Source organism: Oryx dammah, unplaced genomic scaffold, assembly GCF_014754425.2.
Source record: "Oryx dammah isolate SB20612 unplaced genomic scaffold, SCBI_Odam_1.1 HiC_scaffold_27, whole genome shotgun sequence".
Classification (NCBI taxonomy): Eukaryota; Metazoa; Chordata; class Mammalia; order Artiodactyla; family Bovidae; genus Oryx; species Oryx dammah.
The window spans coordinates 74,314,783-74,336,917 of record NW_024070211.1 but is presented as its reverse complement, the minus strand read 5'-3'; the positions used below and the strand labels follow the sequence as shown (position 1 = coordinate 74,336,917).

General features: G+C 46.9%; 1 protein-coding gene across 1 annotated transcript in view; it reads left to right on the top strand.

The window, feature by feature from the left end:
• The window catches only part of LCT (lactase), a 49,207-nt gene extending 29,796 nt beyond the window's left edge, over window positions 1–19,411 (top strand). The window contains exons 8-17 of the mRNA XM_040228515.1: window positions 620–2,167; window positions 3,006–3,274; window positions 6,215–6,505; window positions 8,734–8,932; window positions 10,479–10,681; window positions 12,506–12,615; window positions 14,249–14,383; window positions 17,275–17,498; window positions 18,325–18,552; window positions 19,185–19,411. Coding sequence (XP_040084449.1) covers window positions 620–2,167; window positions 3,006–3,274; window positions 6,215–6,505; window positions 8,734–8,932; window positions 10,479–10,681; window positions 12,506–12,615; window positions 14,249–14,383; window positions 17,275–17,498; window positions 18,325–18,552; window positions 19,185–19,411 — 3,434 coding nt within the window. The remainder of the gene's footprint in view (window positions 1–619; window positions 2,168–3,005; window positions 3,275–6,214; window positions 6,506–8,733; window positions 8,933–10,478; window positions 10,682–12,505; window positions 12,616–14,248; window positions 14,384–17,274; window positions 17,499–18,324; window positions 18,553–19,184) is intronic.
• Window positions 19,412–22,135: the final 2,724 nt, after the last annotated feature.

Here is a 22,135-nt window from a genome sequence, read left to right as displayed (position 1 = left end):
CCTTTGTGACCACATGGACTGCAGCACTCCAGGCTTCCCTGTCCATCACCAACTCCTGGAGCTTGCTCAAACTCATGTCCATCGAGCCGGTGATGCCATCCAACTATCTCATCTTCTGTCGTTCCCTTCTCCTCCTGCCTTCAATCTTTCCCAGCATCAGGGTCTTTTCCAATGAGTCAGTTCTTCACATCAGGTGGCCAAAGTATTGGAGTTTCAGCTTCAGCATCAGCCCTTCCAATGAATATTCAGGACTGATTTCCTTTAGGAGTGACTGATTTGATCTCCTTGCAGTCCAAGGGACTCTCAAGAGTTTTCTCCAACACCCCAGTTCAAAAGCATCAATTCTTTGGTACTCGACTTTCTTTATAGTCCAACTCTCACATCCATACATGACTACTGGAAAAACCATGGCTTTGACTAGATGGACCCTTGTTGGCAAAGTAATGTCTCTGCTTTTTAGTATTCTGTCTAGTTTGGTCATAGCTTTTCTTCCAAGGAACATGGCTGCAGTGCTAAGAAACCCCAAATAAACACCTCTATTTAAAAAATAATAGCAGAGACTTTAGAACAATCAGTAACAGAGACTTTAAAGCAGTCCCCATTTTGTTTTTCTCCACAGCTATCAAAGAAGACTCGGTGGCTGTTCAGTCTTACATCGCTCGTTCCTTCATTGATGGCTTTGAAGGCCCTTCTGGGTATAGCCAGAGGTTTGGGCTGTACCACGTCAACTTCAAGGACAGCAGCAGGCCAAGGACTGCCAGGAAATCTGCCTATTTTTTCACCAGCGTGATCGAAAAAAATGGTTTCCTCAACAAGGTAGTAAAAAGACAGTCACCACCTAGCATAGCAAACGTCCCCCGGAAAATTAGAGCCTTCACTTTTCCATCCGAGGTGCCCTCCAAGGCAAAAGTGGTCTGGGAGAAGTTCTCCAACCAACCCAAGTTTGAGAGAGATCTGTTCTACCATGGCACATTCCGCGATGACTTTCTGTGGGGTGTGTCCTCGTCAGCCTATCAGATTGAAGGAGCTTGTGATGCTGATGGCAAAGGCCCCAGCATCTGGGACAACTTTACCCACACACCAGGGAGCAACGTGAAAGACAACGCCACTGGAGACGTGGCCTGTGACAGCTATAACCACCTGGATGCCGATCTGAACATGCTCCAAGCTTTGAAGGTGAAGGCTTATCGCTTCTCCATCTCCTGGTCTCGGATTTTCCCAACTGGGAGAAACACTTCTGTCAACACACATGGTGTTGATTATTACAACAAGCTGATCAATGGCTTGGTGGAAAACAACATCTCTCCCATGGTGACCCTGTTCCACTGGGACCTGCCCCAGGCCCTGCAGGACATTGGAGGCTGGGAGAATCCTTCCCTGATTGACTTGTTCAACAGCTACGCAGACTTCTGCTTCCAGACCTTTGGTGACAGAGTCAAGTTCTGGATGACTTTTAATGAGCCCAGGTACCAGGCCTGGTTGGGGTACGGCTCAGGGGAATTTCCCCCAAATGTGAACGACCCAGGCTGGGGACCTTACAGGATTGGCCATACGATCATCAAAGCTCATGCCAGAGTCTATCACACGTACGACGAGAAGTACAGGCAAGAGCAGAAGGGGGTCATCTCCTTGAGCCTCAGTTCCCACTGGGCAGAGCCCCAGTCGCTGGTCCCCAGGGACGTGGAGGCAGCTGACCGGATGCTGCAGTTCTCCTTGGGTTGGTTTGCCCACCCCATCTTCCGAAACGGAGACTACCCCGATGCCATGAAGTGGAAGGTGGGGAACAGGAGTGAACTGCAGCACTTGGCCACCTCCCGCCTGCCCAGCTTCACGGAGGAGGAGAAGCAGTACATCGCAGCTACCGCCGATGTGTTCTGCCTCAACACTTACTCCTCCAGGATTGTGCAACACACGACACCCAGTTTAAACCCACCCTCCTACACAAGTGACCAGGAGCTGCTGGAGTGGGAGGACACTTCCTGGCCTGCCACAGCCATGAACAGGGCTGCCGCCTGGGGGACGCGGAGGCTGCTCAACTGGATCAAGGAAGAGTATGGGGACATCCCCGTTTACATCACTGAGAACGGAGTGGGGCTGACAGACCCCGACCTGGAAGACACCGACCGGATATTTTACCACAAAACCTATATCAACGAAGCTTTGAAAGGTACGTGAGGGTTCCCGTTCCCCTTGCAGAGTCTCCCGACATCTGTATGTCAGGAGCCTTGGCAGAATGGAGTACAAACCATCAGCAGGTCTCTCGCTCATACCTTGATCCTCTAACTCGTTCCCTGTCTGAGGTTACATATCCCTCTGGAATCTGAAACAAAAAGCAATGATCATCACCCCAAATGTGCACACAGAGTCCCACAAGAGTATTTTCCTTATTGACCAACTACTGTGTGACAAGTACTATTCTAAGTGCTGGGGACACTGCAGGGAACAAAACTAACAACTTTATGCTGACAAGGAACTTATTATATTCTGGTAGATTCCATCTGTCAGGCTTCTCTGGTGGCTCAGATGGGAAGAATCTGCTGGCAGTGCAGGAGCCCCAGGTTCTATCCCTGGGTCACAAAGATCCCCTGGAGAAGGGAATGGCAGTCCAATCCAGTACTGCCTGGATAATTCCACAGACAGAGGAGCCTGGTGGGCTACAGTTCATGGGGTCACCAAGAGCCAGACACGACTGAGTGACTAGCACTAACTTTCAGGTTCCATGTACCCTAGAGGAATAACCTCTAAAGTGGGCTAAGACTTTTGAATTTCAGACATGCCCCTTTACTCCAACAAAAGAATCTGATTTGGCAAAGATCAGCCATTAATACTTGTTACGGGGTTATCAGTATTAACAAAAAGATGATCTATCGTGGCACACATTACTTGTGTGTACAAGTCGGTGGTTGAAGACCGCCTGAAGTGAGGAGCCAGTGCGTGGCTGTGCTTCCTGGGCCCTGACCTTCCTGGTGTGAAGCTGTCCTCTGCTCTTTGTGCAATGTCCCCAGCCTACAGACTTGATGGTGTCAACCTTCGAGGATATGCTGCCTGGTCCCTGATGGACAACTTTGAGTGGCTGAATGGCTACACGGTCAAGTTTGGACTGTACCATGTTGATTTCAATGACGTGAACCGGTCTCGCACAGCAAGAGCCTCAGCCAGGTACTACACAGAGGTCATCACCAACAATGGCATGCCGCTGTCCAAGGAGGATGAGTTCCTATACGGACAGTTCCCCAAGGACTTCATCTGGAGTGCAGCTACTGCCTCATATCAGGTGAGGAGTTAACCTTCTACAGTAAACCTACTACGTGCCAGGCTCTGTCAGGGCTGCAGAGGGCAGGCAGGAGCAGTGGATTTTCACAGACCTGTGGGTAGGAGGTACAGGTACCGCAGGGTGGGGATGGAGGGGCATCTGGAAGGCCCTCTTCCCAGACAGTCTGGCTTCTTCGCATCCCCAAATTCAGATGGACAAGTACAGTTAGAAGGGCCAAGCTGAGACAGGTGTTAGCGGGCCAGATGGAGCAGGTGAAACCAGGCAGAAACTCTTAGGCAAAGATGTGCAAATATGAAGATTCTGAGCTGGATGCCTTTATTTCTTACCTAGTATCTTCCAAGCAGACAGTTTGATCAAAATGACTATCATGCAGACCTGGGCTTTTTCTGACGTCCTAATAACATCATACCTTTACCTCATTCACGCTAAATGAAGCTCACTAATACAGAAAATACGAGGGTTCACTTTTCCCCAGAGAAATGAAAGCTACAAAGTGAAGTGTGACTTACCCAGGCAGTTAAGGGTGGGACTTTGCTTTACATCTCCTTCCTCCTTTCATTTTCTTTGATCCAGGAGTGGGGACTCTGTATTCTCAGTGTGGAACCTGGGTGGGTACTGAGCTGACCTGACTCTGGGTTGCTCAGCCCTTGAGTTTTTTCTAGGTGATCATAGCTGCTGAAACTGTTTCTAAGAAAGGTGAGGGTAACCCCACCAGATGACCAGACTATCGTGATATAGTGACATCTCAGACCAAGTTTTGCACTATCCAGACGTACATTAGCTAAGCACACAAACATAGAAACTATTCATATGTCTTGTTCCACGGCCTGGAAGAAACCATAGTTCTTGGTCTTCTTTGGAGCTCTGGTCAACATTGAACATGAAAGATTCATTGGAGGAAATGCCAAGATTTCAGAGACAGAATCCTGTTACTCTTACTTGAGGCAGACAGAATTCTCTGTGGAAAGGTTTCTCTAGCTGGGCCAACTGACATTTGGGGCTGGAGAAACTCTTTCCTGTGGGTCCATCCTGTGTGCTGTGGGCTGTCCTGTGCACTGTGGCCTGTTCTGTGCACTATGGGTCCGTCCCGTGCACCGTGGTCCATCCCGTGCACCGTGGTCCATCCCGTGCACCGTGGGCCCGTCCCGTGCACCGTGGGCCCGTCCCGTGCACTGTGTGCACTGTGGGTCTGTCCCGTGCACTTTGGGCCCGTCCCGTGTCCCATGCACCGTGGGTCTGTCTCGTGCACTGTGGTCCGTCCTGTGCACTGCGGGATGTTTAGCAGCAAACCTGGCCTCTGCCCACTAGATGCCAGTAGACCCCTCCCCCAGCTGTAACAACCAGCAATGTCTCCAGACATTGCTAAGTGTCTCCTCGGGGACAAATAGTCCCTGGGTGAGAATAGGCCCCATGGGTTTCCAGCTGGACTTATTCTAGGGCCAGGGAAAGGGTCTTATTCTAGGGCACGGGCTGCAGGCCTGAACCAGGTATTACTGTGACAGTTGGTGAATGGTGGTTTTTCTCAGTCCATCATTGCTTTTATATTTATTAGGTGGCATTTAACAGAAAGGTCGAGTTCTGTCTTTCCTTCTGCTTTTTTACACTTTATTTACATATGAATACATATTGATATGTATCAAAAGTATGGCCTCATGAAGTTGTATTTTGTTCAGTGGGTTATACTTTTTCATCATTAGTATGGGGATACTTCAGTCATCCCACATTTTGCCAGGTGGATGGTCCTTTATCTAGAGCCTGTGTCCTTTTGATGTGGCCCATTGTTCTTTGAGCACTTTCCTAATTCTTTCTGGTACAACAAGATGTTCCAAGCGTCTTCTGTCTTTTCTGCCCCAGCCCTGTAATCAGCCATTTCTCTAATGAGCCCTGGTTTCTTTTATTGCATAAGGGCATCTAGAAACCAAGATCTAGGTGCTTAGAGTACTCACGGGTCATTACTTTTAAGCCCTCTAGAAGTGGACAGAGAGAGGAAATACGTGTGTACACACACAGTGTGTGTGCAAATATATCTATTTCTACATCCACCCGCATCTTTATGTATGTTAAAAAAAACACCTCGATACCTCCAAGTCCAATCCTACTCCACAGGTTAATTCTGGCCTTCCCGCTTTTCATATTCATACTCTTTTCTCCAATGATGAGAAATCTAACTCCTAAAATCCTCAACATAGTCACTTATTGTCTTAGTCCCCCTGCATTAACTAGTCTCCCAACCACCAAGCCATCTCCTCCACTCAGATGGACAACACCTAGTGCCTTCCCGCTGCTCCAATGCCCTGCCACTCTCACAGGGGCTGTGCAGGCCAAGCCTGGATGTGCATTCTTGGTTAAAAACACCACACTGCCTTAGCTGCAGCCAGTCACAGAGTTTCACACCATACCTGTCAAAGTGTTTTATAGTAATTTATAGACATTACACGTCTTGGACTACCTAAGCCCAGGGGTAGGCCTTTGCCCAGTGGCTTGTGGTCAGTTTCCCTGTAGATTAGGTGAAAGGAGGAAAAGGAAGCACAGAAACAGTGATACCGTCCTGATTAGAAACTCTGCCTGCACGTCTGGCATCACTGGGATTTGTCTGACTGTGCTTGGGGTTAAGGCACACCAGATTGTTCATCGAAATGTTTAATGAGCACCCACCATACACCAGACGTTGCTGCACTGACAGCCGGGCCGCCAAGACGGAAGATGCCATGTCTAGTCTTGCCTAGTCTCGCTGGAGGGAAGCCAGTCAGCAGACGCATAACTGCTCAGTGCAGAGTGGTAGTCCCATGACGTTCAGAAAGTGTGCACAGGAAGCTGCAGGAGTTCAGAAACTGGGGGAGCAGAGGAGGTCATGCCGGCTTACGTCCTGACTCAGGACTCCCCCAGTGACAGGAAGGGCTTGACTGCGTGTCTGACTTGACCCTGTCTTGTCATCTCAAGATCGAAGGTGCATGGCGAGCAGATGGCAAAGGACTCAGCATCTGGGACACGTTTTCTCACACATCCCTGAAGGTTGAGAACAATGACACAGGGGACGTGGCCTGTGACAGCTACCACAAGATTGCCGAGGACCTGGTGGCCCTGCAGACCCTGGGCGTGACCCACTATCGCTTCTCCATCTCTTGGACCCGCGTCCTTCCTGACGGGACCAACAAGCGCGTCAGTGAAGCGGGCCTGAACTACTACGTGCGGCTCATCGACGCGCTGCTGGCCGCCAACATCCAGCCCCAGGTGAGGCGGGGCCCTGAGCAGGCCTGGGCCGAGTCCGCCAGAGGGGGCCGGCTGGGTGGCGAGCACATCTACTGTGAAAAAACAGTGCTGTTGCCAACTTTAGTTTTTGAGTTGTCTGTAAAGCTTTTCCTTCTGTCCCCGACCACTCCCTCCCAGCTATCTGTTCCCCTCCTTACAGGTGACCAGGGCTGCTGAGTTTTCATGTCCTTTTGGGTATCTGACCAGTAGGCAATATGTGTGTGTGTGTGTGTGTGTCTGCTTTTTACCCTCCTTTTTCCTAATGGTACAACTGATGCACATAGTTTGATACTTTTTATTTAACAATAGTTCTTACAGGTTTTTCCATATCCATATGTATTTTCCTCATTTGTTCTGTCTTTTTAGTTATGTGGAAGCTGTACCTCACTTCTCTAATCACTTCCCTGTAAATGGACACTCTTCCCTGTTTTCACTCTTCTTCCATTGTAACCAGCACTACAGTGAGTGTGTATGCATGCTAAGCTGCTTCAGTCGTGTCCAACTCTTTGCAACCCTATGGACTTCAGCCCACCAGGCTCCTCTGTCTGTGTAACGGTAGTTACATAATTACGCTAGGATAGATGTTTATAGGATATGGTCCTAGGAGAAGAACTGCTGAGGCAGAAGCTCGTGTGCTTTTGAGCCATGAGTTTTTATGAATAATACAGCTCATGTGGGGGCTTCCTTTGCTGTCACCAGATCTTTTACGTTCTACTTGGGAGCCTAGGAACTCTTTCCCTTTTCTTCTGGGCCATTTATAATAAAGGGCCAGAGGGTACTAGCTCCAGGTACTGGTGTGTCCTCTGCTGTAGTGATTGGAGATTACGTACTGCAGCCAGAGTATAATCTCCGAATTATAACCCCCTTCTTCCCACCCCACAAAGCAGAGATTTTTACAAATGAAAGTGCTACCTGGGTGACTTCCTTGGTGGTCCAGTGGCTAAGACCCGAGCTCCCAGTGCAGGGGGCCTGGCTTCGATCCCTGCTCACGGAACTAGATCCCACATGGCACACCTAAGAGTTCGCATGCTGCAACTAAGACCCAGTGCAGCCAAATAAATAAATAAAAATAAATATTTAATTATAAAAAGTGCTACCTGGACTCCTCACACTGCTAACACTGCAGGAATAAATTAGTCATGCAGCGTTTATTACAGTTCATGTGAGTGCCAGTTGTGATGGAGATGAGAGGGCTAGTGGCTGTCCTGTAGGACCCCAAGATCAGGGGGAATTAATATCCATTACACACAATTCAGAGAACACAACTCAGGGCTAAATTATTTTGTGGTTTTTATTTTTAAAATAGGGTTTAAGCTTTTATTTATTTATAGATTTTAAACTTTTATTTATTTTTGGTTGCATCACATGGCTTGTGGGATCTTAGTTCTCTAACCAGGGAATGAATCTGCGTCCTGGGCAGTGAAAGCTCAGAGTCATAACCACTGAACCATCAAGGAATTCCCTGTAGTTCTTAAGGACATTGAGACAAGGCAGAAAAGTGATATGGCCATTAAAACCTTCAAGGAGGTGAGGGTCTTAAAAAAAGAAGAGAATTTTGGTGGGTGCATAGGCAGGGAAAGGGCATATCAGGGAAAGGGAAAGACTGGGTCTGAGCTGAAGACGGCTGGCAGCTCAGTGGAGACCCTGGCATGGGTGTATGTCAGGAGCATCAGGGGGAGACCCGGGGGAGGAAAGGCCACCACATGGGTGTGGCCAGCAAAGTGCTCTCACTCCACAGGAAGAGTCTCCAGACACACTAGACGTCCTTGGGGATGCCCCTTGACAAGCAAAATGCCTCCCTCCTGAAACCCTCAGAGCATTCTATCCAGGAGGTTCTGAAGCTCTAGCATTTCTGATCCTTGATTACAGTCATAGCTAACATTTGCCAAAGAGCTGGCAGGATGTCAGTCACTTTTCCTGTCCTCTGCTGTGTGATTTAGGCCTCACAGTGATTCTGGGACATGGAGGCCTTAGTGCCTGGTAGGTGGCAGAGCTGAGACTCAAACCCAGGCTTCTCTGATCCAGATGTGTGAACTTTTCTTGCACTTCAGCTCTACTGTCCTATCCTTCCCGCCAAAGAACCTTTGAAGCTTTTTTGTCTCATCATTCATCCTCATCCTTAGCAACAGACATTTATGTTGGCGCATAGAGCATCGGTGGGCTCCCATGGAAAGCAGGCTGATGGAAGCACTGGTCTTGCATTTTCACAGGTGACTATTTACCACTGGGACCTGCCCCAGGCACTCCAGGATGTTGGGGGCTGGGAGAATGAGACGATTGTACAGCGGTTTAAGGATTATGCAGAGGTGCTGTTCCAGAGGCTGGGGGACAAGGTCAAGTTTTGGATCACACTGAACGAACCCTACGTTGTTGCTAACCAGGGCTACGGCTACGGGACGGCAGCTCCAGGTAAAAGTCTCAGACCCCACTGGTCAGCAATCAGAGGGTGGTTTTCTCAGCACCACTGACAAGGCAATGCCTCAGAATTCCTGCCTCCCCTGCTGCCCCATTCTGACACCACGTCTGCTGAACATGAACCTCACATCTCAAACCACCAAATGGCTTCTTTGCTCTGTGCATCTCATCTGCCTCTGATAGGAAGCTCCCTGAGATCAAGGGTGCGAACTATTTGATACAGGAAAGGACAGTACATCAGACTGTACAGATCCACAGTGGGTTGGGGTTTTTTTTTTTTTGGCAACTCCTCAAATGCCAAAGTTCCCAGTATTTGATTTGGCTGACCTGGGCATAACCTGATGTGAACAAGTATAAGGTTGGCATCCCACTCAGTGTGAAATTTCAAAAAATTCTGCTGCAGATATATCAGTGTCTTTAATTATGGAGAGCTGTCCTGAGCCCTGCTGGGTCATATGTAAATATGTTATATGCAACTTATTACTTTTCTAAGACACAGAAACCTTTTAATTTCTAAATACATAAAATTCTGAGTTGGTTTTTTTTTAACAGAAGTATAATTGGCTTACAATGTTGAATTCCTAAGACTTTTGAATAAGGAATTGTGAACCTGTCCTTGTCCCTTGAGAACCCTCTGATTTTCCTTTTCTCTAATTCTGAGCCTTAGAGAGTAAATTTGTGTTCATTTCTGTGACTTCTTGGGATTATGTGTCCCAGCTGGGAAGAGCCATGGGGAGATCTGCTTTGACTCATTATCAGATGCATCAGCCATTGGTCCTTGGCTGACGTTTTGGTTTTTTGTTCCTCCAACACATGAGAGGCTGCCTCTCTCATAACGTTTGCTCTCGAGGAATCTGTGTCAGCTGCTTCCATCAGCTATATGCTCCAGCTCTTTCACAGTGGGTCCCCGAAGAGAGTCAGGATGCCAGCCCTTGAGGCACACACTCTTCCAGGTACTCTGCCCGAGACACGTGAGCCACTCTGTGGGTGAGGGCTATAGAACCCAACATCAAGTGCCTTCTCTTTGCCAGACACAGGGCTTCTGGGTGCTTCACCACACACTATTCACAAGAAGTCTGTATTGCTCATTTTGTAGAGGAAGAAACAGAAAGGCTGAATTACTTACCCAAAGTTCCATGGTCAGCCAGGGAGAAGTGGAGCCAGGATCTGAATTCCAAGAAAAAATCTACAGTCTTTCTCCTAAACACCAAGAGGCCATCTGTAGGCAGAAAGTGATATTCTTAGCCACATTTGTTCTTATGCTGGGTCTTCATTGCTGTAGCTGCAGATTGAGGGCTACTCTCTAGCTGTGGTGCCTGGGATTCTTATTGCAGTGGCTTCCCTTTTAGCTCACAGCTCTAGGTGCTTGGGCTCAGTAGTCATGGCGCACAGGCTTAGTTGCTCTGAGGCACGTGGGATCTTCCTGGACTGGGGATCGAACCCATGTCCCCTGCATTGGCAAGTGGACTCCCAACCACTGGACCACCAGGGAAGTCCTGGCACATGTATTCTTCGCTGACATCTATGTCTGTACTTCCAGGAATCTCCTTTAGGCCTGGCACTGCCCCCTACATTGTTGGCCACAACCTAATAAAGGCTCATGCTGAGGTCTGGCATCTGTACAATGATGTGTACCGTGCCCGTCAAGGTGGCATCATTTCCATCACCATCAGCAGCGACTGGGCTGAGCCTAGAGACCCCTCCAACCAGGAGGATGTGGAGGCAGCCAGGAGATACGTTCAGGTCAGATTTTCCTCTGGGTGTTGTTTTTACTCCTTCTCTTTTCCCTTCCTGTCATGATCTAATGAAAACAGAATTAGTCTGTGAAACAAAGGTTAAGGATCTAGGCTTTGTTTTGCTATTACCTTATTTGTGCACTTGGGAAAATCATCTAACCTTTTAATATCTTAGTTTTCTTGTCTTTAAAATAGACGTGACCTAACTACCCCACAGCTTTTGCTGGAATGAAAGTTCTTTGGGGTTGAGTTTTCTTTCAAGTCTTAAAAAATCAGTCATATATGCAACTCTTACTGGATGCAACATTGGCTTGAGGCTAAAAAATAGAAATTCAGCCTCTCCAATCTGTGGTTTTATAGGACTGGGCTGCAATGTCACACTTCACCTCTAGGTGTCACTGTCTGATTTTACTTAGTCTGCCTAAGACTTCCTTAAATTGGAATTCTGTGAAACACATCAGCGCCCCTAATTTTCTAATTCCATGTGTTTAATATAAGGACTTGCATCTTTTAGTCATGGCATGTTGCTCTTAGGAAGTAGAGACACAAGTAAGCAGGTGCCAACATGGCCCGCCTTATTTCAGTCCGGGTCCCTGAAAGGAGAGAGAACAGCCCTCTTCAGGCATAGCTTGTCCCCGGCTCCTGTTACTGTCTCTGAGAGGTTGGAAGGAGCCCTCTTCGTGTTTCAGGATCAGGAAAGAAAGGCAAGCATCTCTCTTTCCAGACTGCTCCCCACATTTGGCCCTGAGGAGAGCATGCAGACTGGCATTTCTGAAAGGACACCAATGGCCTTGGTTTGCCAAATCCTTCACAAAGGAACTTGATAAAAGTGGTCAAATGAATTAAGTCCAAACAAGAATTTAATGTCCCCATTTGGTAGCCAGCTTGTGGGGGGTGGGGGAAGCCTGGACCAAAATTAAGGCATTCCCTCATTTCAGATTCACAGAGCTGATGAATTAGAGCAATAATTCATTTTTGGAAATCAAAAACAAACCTGAAGAAATGTCACGCTGTAGTCTCATGATCAGTTTGTCAGTGAGCTGTGATCCTGCAGCCCAGGACAGTGATCCGCACACCCCCTCATGAATTCAGCTTCCCCGGAAACACAATTCCTCAGCTCCCAGTGAACTGAAGCTTCTTTTACTGGAGCGAGTATGTTCTAAACCTCATCTCTGGCTGAGAATGGAAGGCTGCTCTCACTCCACATTCCAGGTAGCAGCCAGCAGTTGCAGGGAGGATGTGATGAGACAAGCCTCTCAGGACCCACAGCATCACAGCACTCAAGTGCCGTGTATACCCTCTAAGGGTTAAGGGTGGCCTGAACCTTACTCAAGAAAACAGACAGGAAAGTTCCCACTTTAGGGCTGCAAGTCCAAAGCTCATGAAGAATCACCCTTTGCCTGGGTAACCAGGAGAGCCTCTCATCTCTGCCCACCCTAGAAGGTTCTGATGGGTCCTTAGGCATTAGACCTCCTCTGTGGTCAGTGAGGGAATCAGGGCCTGGAAGCTTGGAGTCTCTCCCCGTCTTGGGCCCGGCCCTCCTAAGGGCAGCCAGGCAGCATCTAGCAGGCCCAGGGCTCAGTTCAGTTCACATCCCTCCAGCCGCAGTGGGTAGGAACACAGCCCTGCCCATAGTGAGCTCCCAGCACGGTGACAAGACCCATGGGCATTTAAACTGCAACATGGGAACAGACTTGGAAGAGGGCTGAGTTTAAGACTGGGTGGGGAGAAGGAGAACTGAGGTCAGTGACTCCTGGGCAGGGAGCCTGCTGTCTCCTGCGGGCCTGCCTGTTAATGCCAACGCTGACTGTCCCTCCAACCCCCACTGCAGTTCATGGGAGGCTGGTTCGCACATCCGATATTCAAGAATGGGGATTACCCTGAGGTGATGAAGACGCGGATCCGTGACAGGAGCTTAGCCGAAGGCCTCAACAAGTCTCGGTAGGTCCTGGTGCCACGCCCTCAGCCACTGAGGCTCCTGGGTGGCTGGCACAGGTGCTGTTGGGGTTGGAGAGGAGTGTCTTAGGCAAGTAACTGTCTGAACTTCCATGCGTGCTGCAAAGACAACACGAGTGTCTACGTGGAGCTCTCAGCACCGGACAGGCACAGCTCTGACAAAGGCAGTTGCTCTTGTTATTCTTCAGAATAGGCAGGACGTCTGGGGCACCCACTTCTTAGTGACCCACTAGCTCCCTCTTTGAGCCTCCTGTAGCCCAGCTGTGAGGATTAAGTAATCCATCCCAGCCCTTACATCACGCATGTGCTGGCCTGGTTAGGTCAAGTCCTGCTGAGCCAAAAGGTCTGATCTGTCAACCCTGGTCTCCAACAAGCAAGTGAGTGCTCCAGTCCATCAACACAACCATGCTAAAGCACCTACTGTGTACCAAGGCCGAAACCAGGCCCAGCAGGGTCCACATAGAGGGGATTCTAAGTATGGCTTCCTCAGGTGCTGACACACCAGCTGGGAAGACAGTGACCCACTCCAAGGAATTCTATTCCCCAATTTCTTCATGCATTGAAGACTCAGAGGAGATCAGGGCAGGCTGGGTCGACCCAGGAGACTCCCTGGACAAGACAGGGTATGGGCTGACTGGGCCTTGACAATGAACAGCACTGGGGAAAGCAGAGGGCTTTTGATCCCAGGGGAAGGGTGTGAGCACTGGCCCAGAGGTAGAAGTGAAGGGAACACCTACTGCAGCGATTGGGGACACTGGCCCAGCAGCAGGGAGAGCCGGGGCCACATGGCAGAGCAACTGCAGGCTGGGCACAGGTGCTCCCTCTTGAAGCCACAGGATCTGAGGAGCCCTTGCTGGCTCCTGAGCAGGGAAGTAAAAGGTATGGCAGGGGTGGTGTGGGGAACTCGGGCCTTAGTTTTGCCCCAGTATTTCAGAAACTCCAGGAAGTAAGGTTCTTTCCTAGGTTAATGGTAGCGGGAAGGTCAAGATGAAGTGTCAGACGCCTAAGCAGGGCATTCTCTCAGCAACCCTAAACCAGCAGCACGTGGTCAGGATCTGGGAGAGGGGAACCTCCAAGTGCTGCCCTGGGAGGGGAACCTCCAAGAGCATGTTAGTCACATGACACAGAAAAGTCTAAGAATACATGGAAAAAATGTAAATATGTATAGAAATGAGTCACACAGCAGAGACTGGCACAACATTGTAAATCACCTATACTTCAATTTTTTTTAATATATATGGAAAATGTTCCACTAGAAGTTTAAAAAGAAAGGGCAGTAAAATCATGTGAGCAGAAAAGTCCAGATCTCAAAAGGTCAATTCAATTTGTAAAAGCATTTCCCCTACTAGTAAGGACAGACTTTGGAGAAAAGAAGCGTGTCTAAACAAACCGCAGTAAAAACTTAAAACCAGAAGAGAGGGTCTGTGAGGCAGGTGAGGTCTGTGTTCTGGTGGAAGGAGGCTCAGGTGCTTTCAGCAGCGCCTGGGAGGGCCTCTCCTCGCTCCTGGTCAGCTGCCCGTGGGCACCTCAGGTATCTGAGTTTAGAGCCCTCCACCGGCCCTGCCCTACAACAGGCTCTTCTCAAAGCCCCGCGTCCTTAATGGCTCCTCCCGCCCAGGCTCCCTGAGTTCACGGAGAGTGAGAAGAGGAGGATCAACGGTACCTACGACTTTTTTGGATTCAATCACTACACCACTGTCCTGGCCTACAATCTCAACTATGCCTCTTGGATCTCTTCCTTCGATGCAGACAGGTAAGGAAGGGCAGCTGGAACAATCTTTGGGAAAGACAGCAAAGTGCCCTCTCTTACTTAGAGGCCTGTACAGCCTCTGAAACTGCCTCCTGATGCTATGTATCCTGGGGTTTGCAAGACAAGTCCCAACTCCTGATATACACCTCTATCAGTCAGACAGTTATACAGGCTATGATTTCCAAAATGCTTTTCATTAATGCAGACAGGCTTAGAGTTTTAAAAAATAATTAAGACTTTACATATATATATGTTTTTTCATCAGATTTTTCTCACTTATCAGATGTATTTCAGTTAAAATCATTTTCTTTTTTCCCTTTGAGGGTAAAAGTTAAACTATTTCTCTACTACAGTAATGTTTGTTCACAGCAGACACATTAGAAAGCAAGAAGAGAAAATTCATATCATTTCAGGAGTGTATATATGTGTATAGGTACACTACCTCTCTTTATATATATGATATATATATTACCCATAGTTTATATAGTACGTCAGAAGTTTCACGCAGGAATACATTACAGAAAAACAGGATTACACTTATGCACAGTATCTGTTCCTTTTTTAAAAATTGCTAAATAATATTTATTGAGACATTTACAAGACATTTTATTTAATACAATCTAATACTTACAAAGACATTTTATTCCCCATTTCAAGAGGAAAGGTTTAATATTCCAACATTCATTGTCTTCTGTAGGTTTCTTTTTCCTCTAGACATTCTTTATTAGATGAAGAAAGCTTTTTTTGTTCGGGTTTTGTTTTTGCTTTGTTGCCTGTGCCATGCGGCATGCAGGATCTTAGTTCCCTCTGCTGTGGAAGTGTGGAGTCCTAGCCACTGGACTGCCAGGGAAGTCCCTTTTGTTCCTTTTCTGACAAGCACCTTTCCACATCAGTAGCTGTGAATCTGTCCAGAATCTCTGGAAACAAGTGCCGACATCCCCATTCATCCTCCAACCAGCAGTCAGGCCTCCTGAGAGGGGCTGAGGTGGCGCCCCTGCTGGCTCCCGTTTCAGCACCCACTCGACTGCTACCTCACCGGTCCTGGGACTGTCTTCCCAGGCACCTGTGCTCAGCTTATGAAGTGTGCCATATTCAGTTCAGCTGAACAAGATAAATCCAGCTGCTGGTAAAAGGTTTTTTTTAATTGAAGGACTGTGAGTGTTAAATATCCAAATGGCTGGTCCTTATAATGAAATGCATGAGCCTGTGCCTCCCCTGGCGGCACGCCTTTGGCACAATGTGATACCCTCTCTTTGCCCATCACTGGAGAGAGAAATAGGGTCTAGGGCACTTAAAGCAGGTCCTAGCGTATCTACCCCATCATCACACTAATGCGGGCCCAAATATTCGTTCCTGTGGGTGTACCACCTGTTGACCAGACATATGTGACCCAAGGGAGCCTCTTCTCTGAAGACCCAGCACTCGCACTCCATGCGAGTGCCAGCACCCTTCCATGTCTAGTGTGAGGTGTGGCCTGTTACCGAGTGGCTTGGAGAGTTAGGTCCATGAACAAGTCCGTTTCTGTGTACTGGTGGAAAGCTAGACCAGAGAGTTTAGGTGGCCTATCCAAAGTTACACCAGCACTGATTGATGTCACTACAACCAGTGAAAAGAGAAAAGTAAAGTAATGCTCAAAATTCTCCAAGCCAGGCTTCAACAGAATGTGAACTGTGAACTTCCAGATATTCAAGCTGGATTTAGAAAAGGCAGAGGAACCAGAGATCAAATTGCCAACATCTGTTGGATTCTCAAAATAGCGAGAGAGTTCCAGAAAAACATCTACTTCTGCTTTATTGACTATGCCAAAGCCTTTGACTGTGTGGATCACAACAAACTGTTGAAAATTCTTCAAGAGATGGGAATACCAGACCACCTGCCTCCTGAGAAATCTGTATGCAGGTCAAGAAGTAACAGTTAAAACTGGACATGGAACAACAGACTGGTTCCAAATCAGGAAAGGAGTATGCAGAGTATATCATGAGAAACGCTGGGCTGGATGAAGCACAAGCTGGAATCAAGATTGCCAAGAGAAATATCAATAACCTCAGATATGCAGATGACACCACCCTTATGGCAGAAAGTGAAGAGGAACTAAAGAGCCTCTTGATGAAAGTGAAAGAGGAGAGTGAAAAAGTTGGCTTAAAACTCAACATTCAGAAAACGAAGATCATTGCATCCGGTCCCATCACTTCAAAGCTAATAGATGGGGAAACAATGGAAACAGTGAGAGACTATTTTGGGGGGCTCCAAGATCACTGATGGTGACTGCAGCCATGAAATTAAAAGACGCTTGCTCTATGACCAACCTAGACAGCATATTAAAAAGAGACATTACTTTGTCAACAAAGGTCCGTCTAGTCAGAGCTATGGTTTTTCCAGTAGTCAGGTATGGATGTGAGAGTTGGACCATAAAAGCTTAGCACGGAAGAATTGCTTTTGAACTGTGGTGTTGGAGAAGACTCTTGAGTCCCTTGGACTGCTAGGAGATCCAACCAGTCCATCCTAAAGGAAATCAGTCCTGAATATTCATTGGAGGACTGATGCTGAAGCTGAAACTCCAATACTTTGGCCACCTGATGTGAAGAACTAACTCGTTGGAAAAGACCCTGATGCTGGGAAAGATTGAAGGCAGGAGGAGAAGGGGACGACAGAGGATGAGATGGTTGAATGGCATCACCAATTCTATGGACATGAGTTTGAGTAAGCCCCGGAGTTGGTGATGGACACAGAAGCCTGGCGTGCTGCAATCCATGCAGTAGCAAAGAGTCAGACACAACTAAGCGACTGAAGTCAAAGGGTTTTGTTTTTTTTTAGCGTAAATCTTGTTCATGCTTTGTGCAGAGGGTCTCTTGGGATTATAAACTGACACCTAATCCCTAGTTTTGAACTTGCAGGGGAGTGGCCTCCATCACAGACCGCTCCTGGCCAGACTCCGGCTCCTTCTGGCTGAAGATGACCCCTTTTGGCTTTAGGAGGATCCTGAACTGGTTGAAGGAGGAGTACAACAACCCCCCGATCTATGTCACAGAGAACGGAGTCTCCCATCGGGGAGAAGCAAACCTCAATGACACTGCAAGGATCTACTACCTCCGCAGCTACATCAACGAGGCACTCAAAGGTATGACGGGCCTACCCCTTCCTCTACGTGCACCTATTGTTGGAAACGTCTAACGTCTGCAGCCGATACTGCACGGCCGGGTCTCAGATGAGGAAGATGAGGCTTCTACCTCCTTTTGGCTTTAAGCCTTTTTGGGGGGCTGCACACTAAGATTTTTCCTTCCTAAAGCTCAGCAAGCAAAACCCAGTTGTCTGATGCAGCTGGACCCGAGTTCCTGGCCTGCCCTTTTCTGTCTGAGCCTCTGGTGTCCATGTCCCTGGAAAGCGGCGCCCTCTTGTGGACAGTCTGGGTAGGGCCCAGGAGGAACAGGCTGGAGAGATTTTATGATCTTTTGTTCCCCAAGCAGAAGTCTGAGACCCTTACAGCTCAGCAGACCAACCAGGGATGGGACTATGACAGAGGAATGTAAGTAATGCTGAGTAAAAGGAAGTGAGCAATGCAGCAGCAAAGAAACAACTAGAAAACCTTATTTCAGATAAAACCTTTCCCAAGGGTCCCTTGAGACTCTACCCAAGACCAGTATCCCAAGATGTGAAGACAATGATAGCTGACCCAGCAGGGTTAATTTAGTCTACGCATGTTCCTGGCTCCCGATCAGGGCTGAGCCTGTCTAGAAAATGCAGATGGCTCTGTGGTAACACCCACAGGGGACTAATGTTTCCTCCGTGCAGGGCGGGCTGCTCTCTCCAAGAGCTGAAAAAAGCTCCCCTTGACCTGCAAGTGGGGACTGTGGGAGCACTGTGGGCAGGCCCGGCCCCAGCAGGCCCGGTGGAGAGGGGCTTAGACCATCAGAGCAGCTCATGCTGGGGCCTCTGTCTTTGAGCAGCTCTGCAGGATAAGGTGGACCTTCGAGGATACACGGTTTGGACTCTGATGGACAACTTCGAGTGGGCCACCGGCTTCTCAGATAAGTTTGGTTTGCATTTTGTGAACTATACCGACCCTGCTCTGCCAAGGATCCCCAGAGAGTCAGCCAAGGTCTACGCCTCCATAATCCGGTGCAGTGGCTTCCCCGACCCTGCTGCAGGGCCACATCCTTGTCTTCAGCAAGAAGGTGAGCTGTGGTTCTGGGATGGACAAAGCCAGAGGAGGAGGGGCAAACAGGCCTTCCTCAGTCCATTTTCTTCTAGTTTATTACCAGCCCTCTCTGCCTCTCCATCCCCTTCATTCATTCAACCACTATTTTCTTTTTCTTTGAATGCTCCAGATGTTCTCAGAATGGAACAAAGGAATTAAGGGCTAAAGTTACATCTAGAAACTAGGCCCTGGCCTGGAAACAGCAAGTTTAGATTCTTGCCCCAGCCCTACCACTAACTTGCTGTGTAACCTTAGGCAAGAAATGAGTCAAATGCTGTGCCGAGGCCAGGATCAAAGAGTGACTAAAAATATTGTGCCTGGCACACTGTAAGGTGCCCAAGATTTGCTGAATGACTGACAATGTATAAATTACTATACAAATTAAGAGACAACTATCCAGTACAGGTTTTACTCTAATTGCTGAGAGATGCTTAAAACTAAAACTACGTGACTTCTCTCCTAACTCACGAAAAGGATGTGCACAGTCACCTCCGTGATGTGCTGACCTTGGATACAGGGTAGCTTCTCTCCTGCAAGGATCCAGCTTGCGCTTAATAATCTAGGTCAACATGGTCCAATAACTCCATATCACCTGTTGTCCTCTCCTAGATGCTGAGCCCACCGCCAGCCCCGCCAGCCCTGTGAGTCAGAAAATTCAGTTCCTGGGCCTCAGGCTGAGTACGACGGAAGCCCAGACAGCGCTTAATGTGCTCTTTGCTTTCATGCTTCTTGGAGTCTGTGGGGTTGCATTTCTGTCCTACAAGTATTTTAAGCACTCCAAGCAAAAGCACACACAACCAGGTGAACAGGAATTGAGCCACAGGTCTTCCTTCTGACCCAGAAGTTACCACCTCCTCCAGTTCTCTTCCTCGTTTCTTTGCAAGTCTTTGCAACCCCCATAACCACTTAGGATCTAATATTCTGTCTATAACAGACTTTATAAAAATCTCTGCACTCTTAAGACACTAATCTTGAAGGATTTCAAGTCCCTGATTAAAATGAGTATCCCCACCTTGCCCCAGTATCAGGAATTCATCTGGGGATTAGAAGATCCTCCAAGTGGCTCCTGTGGAAATATGTAGTTACTGAACTCAACTAATAGGTTCTGTGAGTAATTTAACTGAGCTGTTTTAATTTTCAGAGATTTTAAAAGGTGGAAACATTAGTAAAAACCATAGCAATCCTTTTCATGAAAAGATCAACCACTAGGCCATCTCCTGCTTTAAGTTCCCTCCCAGCCTCTCTTGCCTTCTGTTTCTCAGAAACTGAAAAAGGTGCTATTAATGGTGTCCTGTCTCCTATGGGTGCTTCTCCTCAGAAGACGGGTTCCACAGAAGTTATGAACATCCCCGTTTACAGCTTCGCCACATTAATCCTCCGCTATTGGCTTCTGGAGGCCAGAGGACCATGTCTCAGTGTCTCTGGCAAGTACATTTTTGGAGACAGGACAGAGGGAAGCACACCCACTACATCTGTATGTTTATTCACAAAACATTCAGAGAAGTCAGTGAGTCTATCACTTCCACTCAAATGTGCTCATGAGACAACCACAGAATAGAATACTCAAACTTATTTAACCTATATATTCTTTCTAGATATCTAGGAGATTTTCTTTTTTTAAAATAGTTTTCAATTGGTTTTAAAAGGTTGATCATGCTCAAGAAGTTGCTTCTGGTAAGCATTCCTACCTGAATTGTATCTACAGAAAATTCCTACTAGAGTGTCCCACCGCTGTGGGCCCCAACCTGGCAGTCAAGATTGTGGCGCACAAGCATTTTCTTCCACCAGCAGACAGGAAAAGTTGGTCAGATGGGGTGAAGATGGTTCTAAAATTGCTATGAGACATTTTTATAAGCTGTCAATTTTATGTAAATTAACCTTCAAAAGTTAGTATAACTTTTATGCAGGGGTAGAGCAGGAAATGGAAAAAAATAATATAAAGTTGCACGTAAAACTCACTTGTAAAAAGCGCCAGGATAGGGCGGGGGGGGGGGGGCGGCGGCTGGGTGGAGAAAAAAATATAAAGCTAGTTATAGTTTTGAAATGGAGTGAACAGAAAGATCAACAAAGGAAGACAGAGCCTAGACACAGACCAGCTGCGTTTCAGGGACAGGGTGCATGCCAGAGGTGACCCGCCATATGGGGGGGGGCGGGCGGTAGAAGGGGTGATGATGGACCAGTCCATAAACGGAGGTGGGTCACAGCAGAGTTCTAAGGATGTTAGTCACAGGTGGGGGAAGGGAGCCATATTCCTTACCAGGATATAACATTTAAATGTAAAAAAACGAAACCCATGAGAATGTTAGAAACCCTTGAGAGTGCTAGAACAGACAGGTGAGGATTTTTTAAATTACTTTTTGAAGTGGGAAAAGTATTTTATATTCAAGACTTAAGACCTGGAGGTCATAAATAAAAACACTGATAAACAGGACCACATAAAAATTATGGCAAGAAATTACCATCAACATACTCATCAAAAGATGAACAGGGAGAAAATATTTATAGCATATGCTAGACAAACAGCTTTCTTAATATATATGAAATTTGTTGTAAATCAGTAGAAGAGATAAACACAAATAAAATTGGCAAAGAAAACACAGGCAGTTCTCAGAAATTAAAATAACCAATAATATTAAAAGATGTTCACCTTCATTCACAATCAACACGATGCATATAAAATGCATACAATTTTTCATCTATCAGGTGGATAAAGATGAAAAAGTGTAATCCAGTGTTGGCAAGGATGTGGGCGTATCCACATTCTCCTACCTGTTAGTGGGGCTGTAAATTCAGAGCCTTTAGAACAGGCAATTTGGCAGCATTTTTTATAATCCAAACTGCAAATACCCTTTGACTCAGTGACTTACAGGTGTATTTCCACAGCTAAGAAGATACCTTCCCAAAGATGATGTTCACTGTAGCAATGTTTGTAATAGAAAAACAAAAACAAGCACATGAACTGTAATAACCAATGAAAGCAACAAGGGCATAGGTAGTTTACCAAGTAAAATGCTTGGTAGTTGGCAGCCATTAATAAGAATGAGGTAGCTATGTGTTAATGGGGAAAAATCTTCAGGACCGTGTATGTTAAAAGGCAAGGTGCAGAGTAGTATACATATAATATGATCCCATTTATTTAAAAAATAAAGATCACATATTTGCCTATGTACACATAAAAATTTTCTGAAGACTACAAGAGAAACTTGAGAGAGATTACTTCTGGAGACAAGACGTCTTCTAGATTAGAAGACAAATCTACAAGACTAGATTAGTGTGTGATGCCAAGAAGATCATTTTATAGCCTTCCATACTGTTTTGAATTTACCATTATACTTTTTAAAATATGAAATTGACGAAGGATCCTCATACTCAAAGATTGTGAATCATTTTTTCATGTATGTTTCTTTAAAATCTGCATTTGATTTTTTTTCAAGGGAAAATTGTTTTTTTATTCACATATTGCTGTATTTTTCAGGATGACAAATCTTTACTTAAATGAGATGCTTGCTGGAGATGTATCTATTTCAAACTCTTTCCCTAAATTATGAAAGTAATTTCAT